Source organism: Mesitornis unicolor, unplaced genomic scaffold (assembly GCF_000695765.1).
Source record: "Mesitornis unicolor isolate BGI_N332 unplaced genomic scaffold, ASM69576v1 scaffold8366, whole genome shotgun sequence".
In the NCBI taxonomy this organism is placed as follows: Eukaryota; Metazoa; Chordata; class Aves; order Mesitornithiformes; family Mesitornithidae; genus Mesitornis; species Mesitornis unicolor.
The window spans coordinates 35,721-58,951 of NW_010192928.1; the positions used below are offsets into that span (position 1 = coordinate 35,721).

At 38.4% G+C, this 23,231-nt stretch overlaps 1 protein-coding gene across 5 annotated transcripts in view; it reads left to right on the forward strand.

The window, feature by feature from the left end:
• ADD1 (adducin 1 (alpha)) overlaps positions 1 to 23,216 on the forward strand; it is a 30,691-nt gene extending 7,475 nt beyond the window's left edge. Inside the window, exons 5-15 of one of the 5 annotated variants that reach the window (XM_010187287.1) lie at positions 494 to 643; positions 1,636 to 1,779; positions 1,894 to 1,992; positions 2,400 to 2,576; positions 4,158 to 4,409; positions 7,501 to 7,602; positions 9,434 to 9,523; positions 10,385 to 10,477; positions 16,274 to 16,430; positions 18,220 to 18,315; positions 19,067 to 19,101. In XM_010187287.1, the coding sequence (XP_010185589.1) occupies positions 494 to 643; positions 1,636 to 1,779; positions 1,894 to 1,992; positions 2,400 to 2,576; positions 4,158 to 4,409; positions 7,501 to 7,602; positions 9,434 to 9,523; positions 10,385 to 10,477; positions 16,274 to 16,430; positions 18,220 to 18,315; positions 19,067 to 19,101 (1,395 nt within the window). Of the gene's footprint in view, positions 1 to 493; positions 644 to 1,635; positions 1,780 to 1,893; positions 1,993 to 2,399; positions 2,577 to 4,157; positions 4,503 to 7,500; positions 7,603 to 9,433; positions 9,524 to 10,384; positions 10,478 to 16,273; positions 16,431 to 18,219; positions 18,316 to 19,066; positions 19,102 to 22,507 lie in introns of those variants that run through there. The other 4 variants (XM_010187284.1, XM_010187285.1, XM_010187286.1 and 1 more) reach the window with 4 other exon arrangements.
• The last annotated feature ends 15 nt before the right edge of the window (positions 23,217 to 23,231 follow it).

Genomic DNA, 23,231 nt, shown 5'->3' on the forward strand with positions numbered 1-23,231 from the left:
CAGTTTTGCTACGTCCATATCCAAATTTGATATTTATAGTAGTATTACCTGGGCACTCTCAGCCTTACATGGTATCAGTGGTATGGTTGCCTATGGCTGGCATTCCAAGAACCTACTTCCCAAAAGGTCCCAATACTCCTCTTCAGGTATCTGTGAAGTTTGCAAGCTGCTTCTATAACTCCACCGTAGCTCTCTGAAATGCAGCCATTTGTCACAGCGCTGTCTGTAACTTCTGTCAGCTTCTTGCACCGTTACCTGTTACATGCAGCGATTTCTCGTGTCATATCTGGTAGCTCCTGATTCCTCTTCAGTTAGCTTAATCGCAAGCTGGGACCCTGGTCACCTGCCTACAGCCTTATAGTGCACATTTTGATGCTTGTTAAAATAAAAGACTGAAAGAAATGAGTTTTAGAGCTTCAGTTGTAGATGCTGAATTAAATCAGATTTTTGGCAGTCTTAATTGATTTATGAAACTAATTCTTTTCGTTCCTAGGTTAAAATCAATATTCAGGGAGATGTAGTTGATCGTGGAAGCACTAACTTGGGAGTAAACCAAGCTGGTTTTACTTTGCACTCTGCAATTTATGCAGCTCGACCTGATGTTAAATGCATTGTTCATATTCATACGCCAGCAGGGGCAGCGGTAAGCACACTTTTTAGTTTGTCATCTGTCCTGTTCGCCTTGCTCCACCCGACTGGAAAATAGGTGGGTTCTCCTTAATCCTAGATCGCTCCCTTTCTGATGGGCACAGAGCTTTTAAGTATGCCTTCAAATATGTGGTTCTGTTTGAATCAGTCACATCCTTCTTACTTGGTTGTAACATGAGTGGTCAGACAGTAAATTGAGCTCTGAAGTTGCAAAATACATATTTCATGCTTGTGTGTCCTTTACCACAAAAGGCCATATCTTTTGACAGTGAGTCATAAGAGCTTTAGCATATTTTGTTGGTTTTGTAAAGCACCACTTATTAAGGTTTTCTTAAAAAAATTTAAACTTTTTCAATACCTCTCATTAGAGCAACTGGTTACAATCAGTTTTACCTCTTTGGAATTTTTTGAGACTCTGTTTCAAGCTTCACACTGTTTGTTGGTTTTGTTTTGTTTTGGTTTGGTTTTTTTGAGGGGGAGGGAGAAGGGGTTGGGTTTTTAAAAACTGATTAATAGCAGTGATACGACAATGTTAATGATAAATGATCAGATTCCTAAAATAGTGAATTATAGATTTAAATCTTTAAAAAGATTTCTTAACTTTACCTGCAGTGCTGTGGAATTACCTGTGTCAAAGTATGTCACTAAATTGCTGCTTTTGGGGAAGCAGTGTTGGGAAGTCACTGAGTGGAGTGAAAGGAATGAAGGATGCAGTTGATTTTGGGGTTGGTTTGTTTTTTTTCCTGAGTCTTTTGATGTTGGTGTTGATGTCATATAAAAGCAGCCATACTGAGTCAGACCCGAGATCAATGTGCCTTTTGTATCCAGTCCAAAAGTCGTGAAAATCAGAGGATTTGGGGATGGAGTGTAAGTCCACTAAGTATGTGCTTGTACGCAGACACATATAATATGTAAAATATTTTTATTATGATTTTTTCCTGTTTTTCTGTTGCAAGGAATTAAGGTAGTTGTTTCAACATTTCTCAGGTTTCTGCAATGAAGTGTGGTCTCTTGCCAATTTCACCTGAAGCACTTTCTCTAGGAGAAGTAGCTTATCATGACTACCATGGTATTTTAGTGGATGATGAAGAAAAGGTGGTTATTCAGAAAAACTTGGGGCCTAAAAGCAAGGTCAGTATTTACATTTGGAATTAAAGAAAAGTATGTGGGAGGATGGGGGGGTTCTTTAAGAGCAAGAAAGCATTTGCCTTACTGCTGTTAACTTTCTTTGCAATGTCTCTCTAGGTCCTTATTCTCAGAAATCACGGCTTGGTATCAGTTGGGGAGACTGTTGAGGAGGCTTTCTACTATATTCATAACCTAGTGCTTGCCTGTGAGATTCAAGTAAGAATTGTAATATGTTAAGTAATAGTGCAGTCTGCTATATTAACCTTCAAATGGATTAATAGTTGCATGCTTTACTGGTTAAACTCTTAAATCTAAACTAACCTGGTGATCTGTGAAATCACTGTATTATGTGAGGACATGCAAAACATTGGTTTAACCAACAATAGTCAAAAACTGTATTGGAACCATCAAATTGATACATACTGCCTATTCGAACAGTGATATTTTCAAAGCCTTAAGACAGCTTTTACACAAATCTGTTAATCTATTTAAATTTAAAAATTAAGTAGATTTCTTCTGTTTTGCTGATGTTATTTTTTGTTGTTATTGGTTTATTTAATTATTTTTGTTTATTTGATTTTCCCCACCTCAAGAAACTAAAAGATGACTTTATTGTTTTTAAGGTACGTACACTGGCCAGTGCAGGTGGACCTGACAATTTAGTGCTTTTAGATCCTGGAAAGTATAAAGCCAAGTCTCGTTCCCCCGAGTCTCCAGCAGGTGAGGGTACTGTATCCCATCCAAAATGGCAGATTGGCGAACAGGAATTTGAAGCTCTTATGCGAATGCTTGATAATCTGGTAAGGCAGGCTTTTTTATATAATTCTTTCATTTGATAATGTATAAAATACTTTAAAAGCTGCAATAAAGGGTATCAGTTGGGTTGCATGTAATTGGGGTAGTTCAAACAGCCTGCAGCCTGTTCTTTCCCAAAGGTTAAGGGCCCTCAGAGGAAAAGACAGTATGAAAAGCATCACAGATCTTACAGAATTCTTCAGGTGTCTGTGTGCAGATAGCAGATGTACTTCTGTATTCATAATCTGGTAGTTATTGGTGAAGTCAGAGGGGATCCTCATGTCATTTGGCACTTCCAAATGAAAGTACTGTTGTGCTTGCTGCTCCCTAGTCTGTGTCCTCCCCTCTGTTCCCATCCCCTCCCAAAATGTGTAAAACAGTGTTAATGTTTTGTCAGGTGCAGAGTCTAGCATTATTTGACTTTGTAAGACTCAGAACCTGGAAGAGCTCAAAAGACAGACTTGAAGTAAATTAATAAAGGTCTTAAATCCCGCTCCAGAGACTGGAACTGGAAATTGAAAATTCAATGAGAAATACCAGTATACTTCCCCACCCCCCAGGGGAAAAACGTAGCTTCTGAAGAAGTGTATAGGTAGACAATTACCACAAAGCATATATACTTTAAATGCACCCCAAATTCAAACTTAGCTTGCTTTGCTGCAGTTTAATGGTATACTATTGTCCATAGGAAGAACTGTCAAAAAGAGAGGGCAGGACTGATAATTTAATCAATAGCTGTCACTAAAACACACGCTTTCATTTATGTAGTTACAACGATCAGCCTTCATTGTTCTGAATGTTAAAGTAAAATTCTTTCCTAAAGTATAATTTACAAAACTTAAGTTCAGAAATTTCCTGCAAAAAGTACATTCTTAAGACTTTTACAGTGCATAAGTTTATGATTATACCTTCTGTGCTGCTGTGATAGAGCGCTAAATTAAAAACCCCAGTAGCTCTATAGCCTGATTAAATGCAGGCTGGAAAGTAACTGTCCACTTAGTAATGATATAATGCCTATTTGAATATGTACTTTCATCCTGAGGGGAACTGAAATTTTCATGCATGAGTCCCTCATTTTAAAATCCAGATATTGAGAGGAGAGTAGTTTGATAAACTGTTATGGCTAATGTGTTATTTTTAGAACTGGTCCTGAAATATTTGTCTAGTATACCTGTACAGTCAAATAGAAAATGATTAATTTTTTAAATCTGACACATCATTACACAAGTGGTAAGCTTTTTGCTTGAGTGTAAGAGGCAGACCTATAGCACTGCTCTTCATGAATTTCTTGATGACCTCAGTGGCTTTTTGCAGGATTCTTTTTAAAACTTTGATACAAAATTTTTGAAGTTTGATCTACCAAAATGGTGACTCATGTAAATTAGAGGTTCAGAAGTTTACTAGATTGGAAAAGATGCTAGTGTAGCCTCATTACTGTGTGTCATCCACCTTTGATGTGGCAGGTAAAGAAAAGGCTGTGTTGTAAAATGGCTTTCACAATTAAGGGTCTTGATCAAACCAGAATTCAAAATCTGTTGAAAAACTTGGAGATATACAAGACTAACTGTGCTGTTCTGCTTCTTCAGGGTTACAGAACTGGCTATCCATATCGATGCCCTGCTCTGAGAGAGAAATCTAAAAAGTACAGCGATGTTGAGATCCCAGCTAGTGTCACAGGTTACTCCTTTACTAGTGATGGCGAATCAGGCACTTGCTCCCCCCTCAGACACAGTTTTCAGAAACAGCAGCGAGAGAAGACAAGGTGGCTGAACTCTGGCCGAGGGGATGATGCTTCTGAAGAAGGGCAGAATGGCAGCAGTCCCAAGTCGAAGACTAAGGTGTGGACGAACATTACACACGATCACGTGAAACCCTTGCTGCAGTCTCTCTCGTCCGGTGTCTGCGTGCCAAGCTGTATTACCAACTGCTTGGTCTGTGCCTACCTTACTGTTCATAGTTAGATGATGTAGAGCAACTTGGGGTGGCTGGCACTTAGAGGCTTTGGGAAGAAAAAGATAACTCTTCTAATGCTTTTCTTTCTTAGAGAAAAAAACACCTAAATCTGTTTTACTAACCACTTAATTTGACTTTGATTAGATGTGAGCTGTGAAAATAATCTCTTTTGTTAATGCTTAAAACTGCTTAGGACTTTGGAATCTCTGGTTTTCTTTTGGCTTTTCAAACTAATGACAGATTGAAGACTGAATCATAGTTTTGACTGAATAGATTCTGCATTTAAATGGTTTAATTAAGGGCAACTGTGTTAGGGAACTACTAATTCTATCTGCATGAAAGCTTTTCAGTTAAAACAGAAGTGAAACTAACTAGTCAATGTGCTTTTGTACAAATATAGATACAAATAATCAAATTTCTACCGTCTGTTACATATACCAACTTAATTTGCAAGCCATTTGCAACGCTATCTATGTACAAGAGGGTAGAATTGATTTCAAAGTATTTAAATGCTCTTTTTTTCCCTTAAGCAGTTTTTCTTCGCTAGTTTCTCAGCTTCTCTTCCTGTCCTGTTTACTATGCTTTTGTCTACCCCAAAGCCTCTGAGTGTTCACAACCAGCTGCCTTCTGCATGTAGTGTTGCATGTAAGTAGATGGCCATAAATGGAAAGTCTTTCCGAAAGTATCAGCTGGGTGCGGCATGACTAAAGTGCAGCTCAGGCCATCAGCAGGCACTAATCGATAGATTCTGCAACCGGTGCTTTTTTATTTTGTTTATCAATGCTGCTTACAGTTAAAATTTGCACTGAAAGATCTGTTAATTGAAAAGCAAAAGTATCACATGCTTTCAGGTGAACATTAGTAGCTGTTGGTATATAACTGTGGTTTTTATATTTTCTTGGGCATATACAGAGCATCTAAAATGGAGGCAGGGATTTGCACTCATACAAGCTTTTGTAATGGTTGACTTCAAGCTGAACTGTAGTAGTTCAGTAGTACGTCAGTAGTGGTACTATGTGTAGTAGCAGTAGTATGGTTACAGGTGAGTCTTAAAAAACCTGACAAACTAGTACTCTTGGAAAGGAAAAAAATACACATTATTGTTTTCCAGAGCACTTCTTCATTCTTATTCGCTCCTACAAAACTCTGCTACATTCAGAGTTCTCTATATTTTACATACTCCTATGGAATGATTACCCAGGCAATGTGTGTACTAGAACATACAGTGTTAACATATAGAAAGCCCTCAAAAAACAGAGATTCTCTCTCTGTGGTGTTTTTGTGGTGTTTTTTGGTTTAAGAAATTACTATATACATATATTGTTTGTACTATCAACATTTTGCTAAACTCAACTATAGTTTTGCCTTGGTTGGAAGAAAGCTTAAAGCTAAGCATGTGTTTGTGCTTTTCAGCCTTAGCTCACAAAGTGGGTAGTATTTTATATTTTGAAATTATCAGTGAAAGATTGAAGCAAAATTCCTGCTCAGAAAGGAGTCTTGTTTAATTATATACTCAAGCGGTAGGAAATTTCGTACAGTATAACAGGTTTGTGTATTTAAATTTTTCTGAATGCTTGTTACTAACCTTAAAGTAGCTTGTTATGTTGAGGTTGTTTTTATATATGTTTTGACTAAAAACTATCTTTAATAAAAAGCTGGAGTAGTTTTTATCTGAGAAGATAATCATCAGTGAGTATTTCACAGCTCCATGTTCATTCCATTTTTTTACTTTACAGTTGCAAAACATTTTAAAATTCTGTTGCTTTTTTGAAGTTTGACAGTTTCTGGCTACCTTATTGTTTCTTCAAGTTACTCAGGAAAAAACGCATAGCATTTGCTCTATAAACAGGTTTGCTTTACTGTTCGGTGCATTTTCTATGCAATAGTGATCGGAAATTAGGACACCACATATAATAAAGATACCAAGAGAAAAAGTCAGTCATACATTGAATTAAACAGAGCTCCATACTAAATGCACTGATCAAATAAAGCAACCTTCTATGAAGAACCCATGAAGCGCTTCAAGTTTGTGTTTGGGATATTTTTGTAACCTTTTGAGCTATGAGTTATAAAATATTTCGACATCACCAAACTGTTCCTTTAGGTTGCTGTGCTGTTACAGCTATTTGTTTGTGCAGAAACTAATTCTGGAAACAGACCATTTTGCTGAAGTAGCTTGTTTTAATGCAAAACTTTGGTGATGCCCACTCTTGCTTCACAGTACAGAACCATTCACTAAACCTGGGTAGAGACATCACATTGCTTTCCATACTTCTGTCATCTTACGCTTTCAGTTGGCTTTGATGTCTGTGGAGTATCGGAGGATTGAATCAATGATCTCTTTGTCTCTCTCGTGCTATTTTGTGAAAACACCCAGTGCAGGCAATGAAAATGACATTAACAGGGTTTTAAAGCTCGTACTTGCTGTACTTCTGTTGGGTAAGGTATAGTGTCCTTTTTAAACAAATATGAACTTGTGAAATTTCTGATAAAAATGCCCTTAAAAATAAGTAACTATATTGGAGTTGTCCTACTCCTGTGTTAATAAGTCTGCTCATAAAGTGAGAAGTAGACTGTTTTTAGAAACGTGAAACACCGCAGTTGTCAGTGTGGTCAAGTGCACAGAAAAGCAGCTTAAAAATCTTTCGCTCTCCGTAATCTCTGAATTGCACATAGCTGTAGTAATTGCATTGTTTAGGGTGGAAGTTATTTCCAAGTTAACTGGCTCTCTAGTTTTTGTTATTGTCACTAGCTTGACTTAAAAGAATGATTCTGATACTTATAAATGTATCTGGAGGTACAGTTTATATTACTGAAGAAGGAAGCAACTTTAATAGTCTTAGGAATGAATAGAAGAATAAAATCATTGGTTCAGTTCTCTGCTATGTATAATGCATGAAAAAACTCTTATGTGAATTTGCTGCTCTGAGTCTCATTGCAACCATTCTGACTGTTCAACTGTTCTTGATGTTACAGTGGACTAAAGAGGATGGACATAGAACTGCCACCTCTGCTGTCCCTAACCTGTTTGTTCCATTGAACACCAATCCAAAGGAGGTCCAAGAAATGAGGAACAAGGTTTGTAATAGCAGTAAAGTAACTTTTTTTGGTCATCGCTACAATTAAATGCCGTACTTGTAATGAACTAACTAACTTTGTGAATTTTTGGGGGTTCAGTAACAGTTCCAATTTTGTCCTGCCCTTTTATAACTAAATACTGAGACAGTTCCTAAATATTCGTAACTCATCTTGGAAAAAGATGGCTTTACTGTCCATTATATGAAGACTTTCATTTTCTTTTATTTTGTCACTGTCAGACCAGTTGCTGCATACCTCTGAAACAGCCACCACTGAGTTTATGGTAGGAGTTCTGTTCCCTGAGATCATAGTCCTACGTTAGCGACCTGGTTTTCTGGTTTGGTTTCACCAGCTGAAATTGTAGCCTACACAAAGAAGTCTACAAATCTCTCCATGTCATATTTTATTGTAATAATGCTGTGATTATTGCAGAATTTTCGAGGGCCTTTGGAACTGCATGATAATCTTTTTGAAATGACCTAGCAGTCAATTTTCCAGTCTTCACATTTCAGATCTTATTGTCACCAGTCTACCACCAGGAAAGCATTGAATGCATTGGGGGTTTTTCACTTCTTTTTTTTTTTTTTAGTATAAAATATGCACTGGTATCTTGTTAACACTTAACTTGTTCTGGATTGTTTTGCTACTTCTAACTGACGGCCACGTGGAACATGAAAGTCAGTGTTATGTCACGGGAAAGTCGGTGTGCAGGAGTACTAGCAGGAATACTGATTTATGCTAAAATAATTTGTATGAGGTTGGCAGAGCTTACTGCTTTTCCTGACTCAGCACTGTAAAGTAATAATCACTTGAAATTGCTGAAGTCTGGTTAAACTGCCAAGTAGTTTCTTGGTGTTTGAAGCACAAATATTGCTGTATTAAAAACTTGCATGAAGCGACTAAGAGGAGAGAAGTAAAACTTCAAAATTTTTACTTTCCTGATGTCAAGAAGGGTAGGAAACTAGAAACAAGTACAGGTGATGCAGGATCTTCAGACTTCCTGAAATACCAAATATTAATAATAACTTGTGTTTTTATACTTGTATGCATGTATTTTTATATAAATTGAATGTCCTTTTTAGTTGTAAAGTAGAATTCTTTCTGGATGCACACTTTTCTTCATTTATCTTGGAACAAGATTTATTTTAGAAATAAATTTTGAGTCAGTTGTTATGAATTCTTTACTGCTATAGGATATCTAATTTAAATAGATAAGAACCTAGATTTAAATATGCAGTTTCTGTTCCCATCTTATGTATGGAAAGAACTGGGAGGTATTTAAGATGCAATGAAGGGGAAGTTTTTGAGAACTCTGGAGTGTCAGGTTATGCATAGAAAAATATTTGTATGTCCTTTTGAGAATATGGTCCTGACTGGATGCAAAATTGAATGTTGTGCAGTGTAAGTTCTGTAGGAAGATGGTATTGTGGTGCAATGGGCTGGTGACAGAAACCTGGAGATGACTGATCAGGCACAACAGACTTAGTTAAATATGACCTCTCTGCTTCTCTCCTCACATTTCTTCACAAGCTGGAGTTGTCTGTTACCTGATCTGTTGAGTTTTACCGTGACCCAGTACTAAACAGTAGAAGGCAGTACCTGCTGTGGTACTTAAAGACAAAATTCTGCAAAATATGAGGAAACCCCTAGGAACCTGAGCACGTATCTTCAGGTGGTGTTTGTAAGCACAGCTTTATTTGATGGGTAGGGCCATAGCAGCCTGCACTAGTTGCAGCCTGTTGGCAGGTTCACCCACCTCTTTTTCAAATACGAAAATGTGGTTCACTTTTCTGTTGTTCACATGACTTTATTCTGCTGCTTTCCTTTACAGATCCGAGAGCAAAACTTACAAGATATTAAAACTGCGGGCCCCCAATCACAGGTTCTTTCTGGGGTGGTTGTGGACAGGAGTCTTGTACAGGTGAGAGTATAAAATGCCTAAAACTGTTAGCTTAAAGTTAAGCTACAATATCATCTTCTTTCATCTGATTTATCACTATAAAATTATTCTTTAATTGGCAGAGAGTAACTGTTTATAAGGTAAGTCTTAGAGGTAACACCGTTGTCTTTGCGAGAGTGCTCAGGATCAGAAATTTAAGAAGCTTCAGCCATGTAGGCCAAGCATGTCTGTAGAGGATGCTTCTTGTTTTTCTGTTGTTTTTTTTGCTGAATGTAATGCATGAAATTCAGAAGGCTTATTTATATGGGTTAGATTCTTGTTCGAACCTGATTGGGCTTTGTGACAACTTTTTGTTTGTTTGTTTTCCAAGTTTATGTATCTTGAAGTATTAATACTGGGCACAGCAGGCTCACTATGGAGCAGTAGTGTTGTGTGTTAAATATGTTTCATCATGCTTCATAATATTTTATTTGAAGAACAGTTTGGGGAAAAAAAAAAGTTATTTTACATCAGTAAAACTTAAAAGCAGTATATCTGGTTACACAAAGGACTTTATAAATCATAGCTCAAAGTAAAGTAAGAATTAGAGCTATACAGTCATACTGTATAGGTGAATGACTTTAAAGCTCTATTTATATCTGAGTGCTTTAGTTGCCTCAGATAAGTATTTTCTGATATACTTTCAAAAGTTTGGCAAGTCTTATGACCATAGCATTACTCATGTTGGGTGTCATGTTGTGTGCATGTCAGTTCATTGTCACTTGCATTTTTATCTACCAGTTGCTGTTTCTTTGCATGTTTTTAGCGAGCATCATAATGCTTTTGGTTGATGTTTTAAAGCCCGGGCTCGGTTTGCTCTGTTTACTCAATTTACTGTTGCAGGATGCTCCCCTCTCAGACTGTACGGAATCTATTGAAGGGCTCGATCTCACAGAGCAGGCCTTTAGTCCCGCTAAATCTCTGTCTGTTAGAAAGGTACTGCCCTGTCCTACTGCTCTAAATACTGTTGTTCACCCTTCATTTTGCCTCTTCCTTACCCTAACCTTTTCCCTCTGTTAGATAATGATTTGGCTAGAAAAGAAAAAATATAGATGGATCTTCAAATTATGTATATGCAACTATACAACAGTTGTTTTACCCTGTTCAATTGTATTTTAAGGATTTTGATCTTTGTCTGTAGAAGCTGGTTAAGGAAACACTTTTAATGTTAGGTGCTGATTAGGTTCTGCATATAGTGGGCTTCTTTGTGGGTGCGATTAGTGTTGAAGTACTCTAATTTGAGATCCATTTTGAGTTCGCTTAAACTCAGCGTGATTACATCAGTGTCATTCCAAAGATATCCACATGTTCAGAGTGTATCATGCTGACAAACACTCTCAACTTTTGATCTTGCATTGCTGGACACCTTATTTCCTTAAAACTTCCTGCAGTTAACTACAAGAGTTGCCGAGTAATGCCCCACAGTTCCAAAATCGATTGGCTTTCACACGTGTAATCATGCTTGTGCTTATGTTATATACTTGAAATGCAGAATAAATTCAAGAGATGTATGTGTGCTTGGGGTGAGCAGTCCTCTGAGGCTGTGAAAACAGGAACAGTTTGCGCATTGGAACCAGTCCATCCTTAGCTGTCTTCCTCTCCCTGGTTCTGAAGGAGTTTCTTAGAGGTGATTTAACATGGAAGCACAGTGTGTAAATAAGCGTCAGTGTCTCCTCTGCTCCAGTGTTTTATCTAAAAGACTCCTAAATCTTGGTTTAGGTCGTGCCTAACATCTCATTATCAGAATAGCTTTCCTGTCAAAAAACAGAATACTTTGAGTGACATCACTGTTGCAAATCTCATTCCTTTACATTCTAGTGTAGCGAGCCAGTTAGCATTATGGATAATTTTATCATACTGAGAACTTGGTGATGATGTTTTTTAGATTGGGATTTGTTTTATCTATACTCTGAAAGGAAAAATAAAATACTATTTCCAGATTTAAATGAAAAATGAAACAAAGCCAGATTCTTACAGGCAGTGCCTGCCTTTTATTCTCTGCTTAATAATACCTTCAAACTGAAAAGATATTTTTATAATAGTCATCTATTAGTTATAACAACACAGGCAGTTTCTTTCATCAGTGATGTACAAGATATCTTTGAAGTATTATTTCTGGATAATGGCATAATCTTTCTATAAAACTAGTCAAATACTTTAGATGGCTTTTTGTAGATGCCAAGGAGCCAACAAAGGGTCTGTTGGTTATATGATTTTACCTAGTATAATGTTAAGGTTTAGATGTCCAAGCAATGTGTTTCCTTTTTGTGGAGTCATGAAAGTGCTTTCCTCCTGAAATACTGTGTGAAATTAGATCACATTGTTAATTACAGTAGGAGTGGCCTATTTCATGATCTTTCTGTCGGGGGGGTGGGGGGGGGGGAAGGGGGGAAACATGACCAAAACCCAAAAAACCTCTGCCAAAAAAAACCCACCAGAGATGTTTTCTAGAAAGATTATGCAAAAAATCAGTCATGTATTGTGGAACAAAGTAATTAAAAGCAATCTTATGATGCCCACATAAACCTCATGTGAAACTTTGAATGAGACTTTGAGGAGACCTGTACATCAGGGACTTAAGGACTTTTAGGTACCAGATAATCACAAGCTCTTGGTTGACAACTTCTTTTGATACCTAATTACAGTTAAAGTAAAAAGTTCTGCCTGATTACAGTAGCGCTTAAAATGTATTATGTTTTCAGCTAGCATTGAGATGTATATACTAATAAAATAAATACTAGTGCACACTGTTTTGGATGAAAAAAGTCCTGTTTGTGACAGTATGCATGTCATGCTTTGAGTCTTCTGTGCCTATGGCTGCAGTGGTAAATATTGCATTTGGCCTTGTCACTTGCTTTGTCCATGTTCTGAGAAGTCCTGGCCGTGTTGCAACACAAACTCCTTGTGCATCATGTAATTTTAGTCATGTTATAGGCTCTGTTAACCAAGCTTCTGCTGCAGTCTTGGCTGAATGAGAGGGAGTGTTGGTTATTCTTACCAATGACTACTCTGAAATCTGATTTTTGAAAAATAAATTCATGTGAATTTTCAAGAATTTAAAGTACAAGGGAGAATCGCCAATTTTGCATCTTCCTTTAGAGTGCAAATTCTGTGGCTTTGCTCTTCAGAAAGAGCCTCTCAGTTCTGCCCCAGAGGTGGCACTTTTCCAGTTTCATGTGGTGTTTTCCACATGAACAGTACTTTAAAAATCTTGGGTTTTTTGGATAAAGGCACTGCATTAATGCCAAATTAAGAGCAGTAGTTAATTTTAGACTATTATTAACCTACTGGCTGATTAAGAGAAGAATTGGCACTTATAGGGTGCCAGTTTTGCTCATCTCTATTCCTGAGAACAAGATGAAATGCTTGCCTGTTAAATGATGGTCACTTCATAGCAATTTTTGATTTTTATCTGACAGCAAGATTTGGTGGAGAAGTTGCAGAATGACTAAATGGTCTAAAATTTCCTTGCAGGACATGTGAGATCCAAGTTTAGTATGAAGGTATCTAGGTGATCCTGCTCTGGCAGGGGTGTTGGACTAGATGATCTTTTGAGGTCCCTTCCCACTCCTAACTTTCTGTGATTCTGTATATTGTATATCATTAGCTGTAAATTACTTTTCCAGTGTTGGATCTTTGTGGAAGAGTATGCCCCTACGAAATTCTCAGGAGTGCAAATATATTCTGTTCATGAACGTGTTCTATCCATTACTTCTTACAATGGAGAAAATGCTGTTGATACTCAGGTGCTTACACTTGCAATCAAACTCCAGATAGTCATCAAAATAATACTAGAATCACCATCAAAATAAAACTAGTATCGATGTAATCCTGATTAAATCACTAGAACATTGGGTTTTTGTGTGTCATCCTGTGTTGAAACAGAGTGCCAGTCTTTTATATGGGAATTTATTCCCCCTCTACAGGCTCTCTAATGCTGAAAGCGACTCCAGACCAATTCTCATGTTCAGTTTTTCTGAACATTCATAGGAATCTGAATGGCACGGACAGGTTGATAGCACTGCAAAATCTTGTCTATTTTAGTATCACATTTAACAATCTGAAATATGTCCTGTACTGTCTTTTTAGTCCTTTGTACTAGTCTGCCTTCTGTCCCATGTCACTCTCTTCATTTTGTGCTGTATATTTTGATATGAATTCTTGGAAGGCTGCTCTGCAGTCTGTTCTGTGAAGCAATGCATCTCTGCATTTGTGATTTGTCCATGTTTTAGAGTAGTCATGCTGCAGAACTTACTAACATACCACTATAGTTTATTTTCCCTCTAGAATCAGTTCCTCTACCTGTACAGTTTTCATTAGTGGCCTTTGAACTGCTTCCATATTATTGATACTGAGCAAAACTGGACGTGTTAATCTGGAGACAGCTTTTAGCAGATCAAAAGTTTGCCTTTCTGGTCTCTTGGCTCTTACAGTCCAAAAACACAAGTGCTTTTTCTTTGTAATACATAATCCGCTTACTGTTGTTGCCTCTGATCTTTTTCAGTATTATTTCTCTTGGGTCAAAGATACTCAGCAAGTACAAATACTGTTTGCTGTAGTTGCAGGTGTGGTTTCTGTGTGTGTTTGATTTTGGCTTGTTTTTTAAATTAAGAAGATGTGATAAGCTTTTATTCCTAGTAGTTAGGAGAGGTACTCTCCTAAGGAAGAGAACACATCATGGCAGTGCACCAGCCATCTTGGCGCAAACTGCGTGTCTTGCGGTTTGTTGTTATAAATCAGTAGGCATTCAGTAAAATTCCCCTTCATGTGAGACTTGTTTTACGCAGTCATTTTGGATGTAACTTGCAGACAAGATTCAAAGATTCTTAAACGTTCCAGGGATACCAGTGTGTGCCCTGTATGTCTTGTTCTTCTGACTTTTGAGATCCTAGAAAACGCTAGAAACTCTTGAGATCAGTGCTTTTCAAGCATTAAAAGCTGAGACCTGCAGTTGTTGGGAGTGTTTTATGTTTTCTACAAAACAGTTAGGATTTGTACAAAGGTTGATGTTTTTGTGACTCTTTAAATGTGTTATTCTGTAAGAAAAGCCGTGACTATCAAATTGGAGGTTTTCTGGTATTTAGGATAGCTGGTGCTTAATGAGAATAGTTGAGAAAAGGCTTTTGACCTTCTGCTGACAACCGGCATCTGAGACAAGGGTTCCTCTTATTTTATGGGGAAACGGAGGCGAGCCATAATGTTTTAGCGATGTTTCTCTCCTGCAGTTCCTTTCAGGATCTTACAGCAGACACTTGCTGTTACGCTGTTGTTTTCAGCACTTCTGGCTGGTGTTTGCTTCCTGGAGAGCAGCACGGGTTCCAACAACCAGGTGTCCTTACCTCCCAGGATTGCTCTAGGCTGGACTTCTGGAGAGATCTCATGCGGCTTTCAGAAATCTCTGACTGCTCGTGTCCTCATTCCATCTGGGCATTCTTGTCTGTCACCTTTTTGGTGTTGTCAGTGTGTCCAAAGCAGCTCTTCGCATCCAGAACAGTACTCTGCCTAATTTCATCTTTAGATTAACAGTGAAGATCTGATGCTTGTCCCGCAAGTATGGATGTGGAATGGACTGTTTGTCTCTTTGGGTGCTATTTACTTTTGAACTTTGCTTTCTAATGCATTCCTCTAAATATTGGTGCAAACAGCATTTGAATATGAAGGTGACTTGGGCCAATCGATAACCCGTACTTATTGGGTAATGGAATTCAAGTACCTCTTTTCAACAGTGAAGGCAATTCTGGTACCACAATGACATGAGGCACAGACCACACATCCAGTCATTTCCAAACCAGTGTCAGTAGAGTTCTGTATATCCAGTGGTAAGATACCAAATGCTTAAACAGGTCACCTGAAAGACACCACAGGTATCCAGGCAAAGCATTTTCTGTGGCCAACACAAGGAAAAGCCAATGGCTTTAGTCTTTGCTATATGATTTTAGAGAAGAAAAACTAAAACCATTAGAGAATCTCTGATGCAGCTGCTTTTTGTCCACTAGAACTTACTGTGTTTAGAATTGCTAGTGTTTTATTTTTATTTGTGTAATATTTTTCTGGCTTGTATGAAAAATGTTATAGATGTAAATATGTGAACTTGTATAAGAATACAGTTAACCTTAATTACTTAAAATTGCCTGCAATGAACTATTGATCCGGTGTATACAGAACAGTACAAGATGGCTTTTTACTGTAACACCTGTTAGATGTTACATAGTAGCTACTAGAAGTGGCTTTTTCCTTCCTGAAAGCAAAAAAACCAACTAAACAACCAAAAAGAAAACCTACCCAAAACAAGCCACAGACAAAAATCCCCATCAGCTGAGTCCTCTTACCTTCTGCGGGTAATCTGTGCCCAGATTGCTGTGCAGTTGGGGCTGGCATCCCATTTCTGTTTTGGGGAGAAGAAAAAAATTATACTTCTGTGACTTCAGATAAAATTCAGGTAGACTGCTGGGCTGCTCTTTGACTCACTGGTTAATCGTGGATATTCCCTGGTGGAAACACTGATGTGTCTGTAAGACTAATTGGTGACACCTGTCTGCTCCTTTATGTTAACCTGCTGCTTATTAATTTATTTTGGTTTTAAATCCTGTAGTAGATTTCTTTAAATCCAGAAGAAAATAACTGTAGCCTTATCTTTTTGTTTTGTTTTTGCTTGCTTTGTAGCCTCTGTACTTCTCAGGGTTCTGTAAGTTACTCCTCGATTGCAGATGTATCTTAATTTTCTTTTGTCAGGGAGAACTGGTGACTGCGTCAAAGGCAATAATTGAGAAAGAATATCAGCCAAAAGTCATCGTGAGCACAACGGGACCAAATCCCTTCAATAAACTCACTGATCGAGAACTGGAAGAATATCGCAAAGAAGTAGAAAGAAAGCAGAAGGGACCAGAAGGTTGGTTTCTCTGTGTGTGTTTTTTCTGCCATGGACTATAATAACTGCAAATTTATTACTAGTTGGAAGATGGGTTACCTGCAAAGGCCATGGATAAATTATTCAGCTTTTGCGTATTTCAGTTTTTTCAGTTAGAAATTTAAATTAGAAATTTAAAAAGCGTATTGGAGATAGAATTGGCAATCAAAGTGTCAATGATGATGTTTTTTAGCAGCAAAACTGCACTTTTCTAACCCATGGAAAATTGTGGAGTTGATAAATCCGTTGAATGGGGACGATACAGAACAACATTTGATTGGAAATGGCACATCTTGGGGACTTCCCCCAAAACAGACTTCCTAAATTATCATAGAATTATGAGAGGATTGCACTGTCAGAAGAGATCATTGATACATCTGAAGTGGTTCTCCTGCCTTCCTTCTGTATAGGTGTAAGGGATGATACCTACACGCAACTGTTGTTAGGTTTTGAATTTAAATTGCAGGAACTGGAAGCACCATTCCTGATTTTGTGTGCTCCCTGCTCCTGCTTTTTGATAAGACGATGTAGGAGCCATCGCAGATTGTACGTGTTCAGTTAATGGAGTATTGGGCTGTGTGGGGTAAGATGCTCTGCTGTATAGCTGCATAGATTTATTCTCTCAGTAACATTGCTACGCCCTCATTAGATAAGATATCAAAGTATGGAGAGACTGTGTTACTGAGACAGACACCAGCTGGGGAACAGAGTACAGTGCTTAGAAATCAGGCCATCAGTGAGCAAAATACATCAGATTAAAAAAAAAATCTTTGGATTTGAAAGGCAGATCAAAAACCTTTCAAGGAACAGATACGAAGACTTTACAGCATCGTGACGCATCATCGCTGTCTGAATCTTTAGATGACACTCAGGTTGCTGCTGCATGGGTTTCTTGTCAGACCACGCAGCAAGTCATCACCCATCCTGACCGAGAAGAGCCAGGTGGGCAGGAGGCCTCCCGTGAGGAATTTCATTCTGCAGTGATCAAAGCATTAAGGTCCAATCTTGACCTCTTGGCTGAGGCCTCAGGTATTCCTGGTACGGTACAGTTGTGCTTGTGATCTAAGGAACAGCTTCTGGAGATTCTGTCAGTTGACTCCTCTGTGGGACTGATTTCACTTTTAATTGTCCAGGGGAACCGTACAGAACAATGTTTTCTCACTGTTCCTGGTGTACTCTGGTAATGTTTTCCTATGGATCTAGGGCTGTTTAAAACTGGAAGCAAGGGGGGCCTCCTTACTAATCACAAATGTGCAAACTACTGTGAAATCTGTTTTGAATCATTTAATTACTGCATGTTTCTCTGATTATCTGTGCAGTCGTCCTTTCTTTGAGGATGTGACTTTGTTTACTCTGAGTTTCAACAAAACAAAGCAAGCAAAAGAGTGTTATCTTGTGTAGATCTGATAGCATACACCCTCCCACCCCGTATGTGTTTATATCTTCCTTGTGCTTTTTCCTCACAAGTTTTCTCTAGAGCACTGTGATAAACCAATCCATAAACAATTACATTACTCATGCCTCCTTATGGGGGGGACAAACCAAACTAACCTACCACAGAGCTTAATGGTGACTTCAACAGTTTTGTTGATATCAAACTATCACTTAATTTTCTTTTGCTTGTTTTGGTATTATTTAATATCCTGGCAGGATTTTGATTCAGAAAAATGTATTTGTATGTTGTGTGTGTGGCGCAAAAGGGCACTTTTGTTGTCTCATGTGCTGAAAGGTTTTGTCTGTGTTTTTATTTCCTCTTTGTCCACATCTGCAGAACCTTCAGAAGATGGCAGGCAACAGAAAGAGAGAAGTCCCTCTGATCACACTTCAGCTCGCACTCCTCCCAGTACGCCGATTAAAATAGAGGAAGGTATGTTCTTCTGATTTAGGGGCCAGGGGAAACCAGTAACTATCATTAGCGACTGATGCATGAAAATATATGAATTAGTGTCCAATAAAGGTAAATTATTTCTTCTATTTTATTTTTATACTACCTAAAATCTGTAACACTGAACTGTGAGTGTAATAGGAGTTACATTTACAATAATAAAGAAGTGTGCATTAATCTAAAGACCAATTTTCATCTCTTCGGAATTGCCTTGCCATCTCGTCGTGTTTCTCAACTGATTTATTCTTTTGTACATTTACTGCAAGAAAGAATTGCTCTCATGAAAGGAAATAGTGTCTGACGGTGAACCAGACACAGATTTAGATGCTTTGGTAAATCTCCTTCACTGATTGCACATTTCTTAAACATTATTGTACTTGGATTACACCTCGGTAAATATTTTTTCCAGCTCAATTTGAATCCAAATACCATTATTTGCTCACCTTATGTAGTAGTTTTAACTAAAATGAGAGCAGGGCTGCTAAAGTCTACAGTTTCCTTAAAAAGGACAAAATAACGATCTTGAACAGGTGTAATCTAATTTTTGTCTTGTTTCCTTTACCTCGTACATTGGATTTATCACTTGTCTGTTGGTCTTCCATTCACTACTTCATCTCATTCTGTTTCCTATAAGAATGGTTGCAACCATTCTTCTAACTTAACACAATGGCTGTGATGAATGCATAGATTCTCTACTTGTGCTTTTTTCTTCTTGTGGCTGCGTTACAAGCAGGAGATGGATATGCTAAAGAGTACCTGTTACCATAGTAAGTATCATTCCATACTCTGACCTGCTTATGTGCTTTGCTTCACTCCTGTGTCTTTTGTTTATTAAGGCTTTTTGTTGGTTTTGCTTTATTTTTAAAGCAAGCTTTTTCAGTTGAGACGTTGATTTCTTTTAGCTCTTGATTTCTGAAATTTGAGGTGGTTACAGAGCTTATGTTACAGTGCACTCCCCCTTTGAAAGACACTGTGAAGTGACATCATGTGTTTCCATATCTCTGTGTCCGATTCCCCAGTTCAAAAAGGAATAGTCTGAGGTGGTCTTTCAGCTATAGCTGAAATAGCCCTGGAAGCTTCTGCCCCAACACTTTGCTGCTGCTGCTGCACAACTTGGACCTTGGTAATGAAGTGGAAGAAAGTTCCTCATCTATTCCAGTGCAGAAGTGTTACCCCTGACGCTGATGTGAACTCGCCCAGCACACTTCTGCGCAGAGGTGGATCTGGAACTGCCCCTATGTTATATATGTGTGTCAGCTGTAGGGAAACTCAAATTTCACCCAAGGATTAACAGCAAGTGGTCGGTGGCAGCAACTTCTAGAGCTGTTTCAGCTACATCTGCGGGGCTACATCAGATTATGCTTTACAGTAATGAGGATGTTTGCCCCCCTTGTATGTCCTGTTCTATCCAAAAGTCAGTGTGTTTGTCTTAGATATGGAAGTCAAACAACATTGTAGACAACTGTGACGTTACTAATAATGTTCTAAAACCTGAAAATTCTTTTAAACTGAGAATTGAGTTCCAGCAACACTTCTAATTGTGTGAGTTTTCCAGGACAAACATACAAAACTTATTTTAGAGTCACTGGAAGTTGACACCATGATGACTTTGGTTGGCAGAAGTTCTGTTGAATGAGATGTTCTCTGTATATGGCCACTTCTCCAGTTTTTTTCCTCGTATTGTTTCTATTTAAGTGTAGCTGAAGTCAGAAAAGTGTTGTGTGTTAACTCAGTTACAGCCTCGTTTGTATGTTTGTCCACATGTTTGTGTGTTTAAAAAAAGTAAACCTTTATTTTCATGAAGAATGTGAATTGTAAACACACACCAGTATTAATGTGACTTTTCAGACTCTTATGCTACAGTATATATAAAGGGAGAGCATGGATGTAGATGTGATTATTCTAAAATACTGAAGAAATTTTGAGGTACTGCTGAGTTCTTAAACTGTAAATAGATTTTGCAGCAAGATCTGTTTTTAAACCTTCCTAGTTACGTTACTGAAATCCATCAGGTAGAATAGCAAGGCGTTCACATATTACACACTTGCTTTATCAAATGTGGAATTTGTAAATCTCCCTAGTTCTGGTAACATAGTGCCCTTGGCGAGCTACAGAAACAAATGTTTGTTTGATTCCAAAATAACATTAATCCATTTAGTTACAATGATGGTAATTTGACAGACTGGGAAGGATAGCAGTCCTGGATTAATGAGGTATAAAACTGTTTCTATTTATCCAGTGCTCAGGCCAAGTGTGGCAATTGCTGTTTGAATGACTGTAGCTTCCTATGCTTTAAGAATTTTGAATCCCTTTTTAAAAGCTTTAAAAAACTTCATTTTAACCTTCTTTTGAAAAGATAAAATAAAACTGACTGACGATCTGATATGGTGCCTGCTTTAAAAACTGGGCCATGGATAGAGTATTTCAGTTGGAAGGGCCCTGCAACAACCATCAGGTCCAACTGCCCGAGCAGTTCCGGGCTGACCAAAAGTTACAGCATGTTGTGAAGGGCATTGTCCGAATGCCTCTTAAACACTGACAGGCCTGGGGCATTGACCACCTCTCCAGGAAGACTGTTCAGTATTTGACCATCCCCTTGGTAAAGAAATGCTTCCTCGTGTCCAGTCTGAACCTCCCCTGGCGCAGCGTTGAACCATTCCCGCGTGTCCTATCACTGGATCCCAGGGGGAAGAGATCAGCAATGCTTCTGGTTAATTCCTGAAAAGTAAAATGAACTCCAGAAAGAGCGTAGTGAAGAATTGTAGGTGGTGCTTCTGAGGAATTTGTGGTAGGGGTTCAAGTAGAGCTTCAGGAGGCAGCGTGTGATGTACATAATCGCTTTCTCTTTTTTACTGTTTTAAATCCTGCCTGCATTATAACTTCTAAACTGCTAACTTGTGCATTCGAGTGTTCGGCACTGAATACTGCTGTGTTTTGTTTATTTAACCTATTCATGGTGCTCTAGGCAAAACGTGCTGGCTTTTCTAGCAGGTATTCACGGAACAGAGCCCTCTAAAATATATTAGAAGATTATTAATCCCACCTGGCAGAAATGAAAAGGAGACTCATTGTCATTTATGTAGGAAAAATGGGGAAGTATCAAGTATTTTCAGTAAATTCTTCTGAAAGCCTTCAGTCTTTTCAAATGAAAATGAACAAGAATTTTAAAGGGGAAAAAAAATAGTTGTCTGTCTGTTGTGCCTTGCAAGGAGCATGGCCTGGATTCTGTTCTAAATTCCTCCTTACGTAACATCAGTGGGGATGTTTGACACAGCTCAAGAGAGACGCCTCAGCTACAGAGCAGTGATGGACACTCCAGGGAGCTTTGAAAAGTGCTCCTTGTTAAATCGCCATGCACAAAGAGGAGCCTTAAGCAGAACATCTCTAAAGCACGGCGGTGAATGAGGGGAGCAGTGGTCATGTTGACCTTTAGACATAAGGTTGTTGCTAGATCTTTGATGTTCCTTTACCCTGGGGTGAGTTTTGCTGTTAGGCATCACATACACTTTTTCTTAAAAAAAAGTTGCATCGCATAACCTGCTGAGCTCATTTAATCAGATAAACTACATGGATTTTACTTATAGGAGTCCATAATATATACTCATATCTTGCAAAAGCAGTGAAGCCTTTGTGCTAGGAAATCATATTTGGAAGCAACATCTGTCAAATCTCATGGAAGAATATTATGAAAATCCAAGCATTGTCATTAAAAATTGGCATACCAACAATTTAGAAATCGGTGGATTTGATGCTATTGTGTTTCTGTGTATCAGGTCACTGCAAACCAGCAGTTGGTTTTATCCCACCAAAAGTAAAAGAACCAAGATACACAATTTCATGACACTTTCTTCAATACCAATGGAAACCGTAGGTTTAATTCCTGCTCACTGTACTAAATGAAAAATGTGAAAAATTTCTTGCTGGTTTACTCCCATGATGGAGTTCAGCTGTATCTGTTCTGTGGTAAAAAGCTTAAAAATAAACAAAACTTTTGAATAGCTGATTTTTCTCTGTGCCCAAAGCTAGACGAGAACAGACCTATTGCAAAGGCTTTTACGCAAAGTAAATTTATTAGTGTTTTTTTTATAACGAGCGCCCACCCTCACCTTGCTTGGCTCTCTGTCCTGGGGACACTTATACACACTAACTGTGCGGTTGTCTGTCCGTCCACTAGAGACACAGCAGGAGCAGACTTACAGAGATGACAGTGACGCTGCAACTTTCAAGCAAACTCTCCCAGATCTCACCCCTGATGAGCCTTCAGAAGCACTCAGCTTCCCTCCCTTAGGAAAGGAGGAAGGGAGATGCGATGAAGATGTGCCCAAAAGCCAAACGGAACCACCTGCAGTGGAAAACAAGGAGCCCCAGTCCCAAGCAGCTGAAGAGCCAGTGACACCGACGGCGGAGGAGGGGACGGTGGCGGATGCAGGTAGTGACGAATCCCCAGGGAAGTCCCCATCGAAAAAGAAAAAGAAGTTTCGCACTCCTTCCTTCCTGAAGAAGAGCAAAAAGAAGAGTGACTCCTAAAGGCCAAACACACTGCAGAAACACTGTCATATTTTAAAATCCATTAACCACTAGAATGTACCAGATCGTACTGAGTGTTTTGTCTTACTATGTAAATGAATGCAGCAAGTAATCCAACCAGCCCCTCAAGTTATGGCTTGATTGTTTAAGGTTATAACCAGAAACTAATGTCCAAAAAGGTGCTAATCCTGTGCTTTCAGCAGCTGCCACAGATCTGATCCCTAATTTGTAATCAAATATCAATGACTTCTACATGAAAGGTGTTGAATCACTATTTTTAATTTAAAGCCTGCGCTGCTTTACTAAAGAATAAAAAAAACCCCCACAATTAAAAATGCAGCACGCATTGCTTACCACAAGAAGTGTTCTTT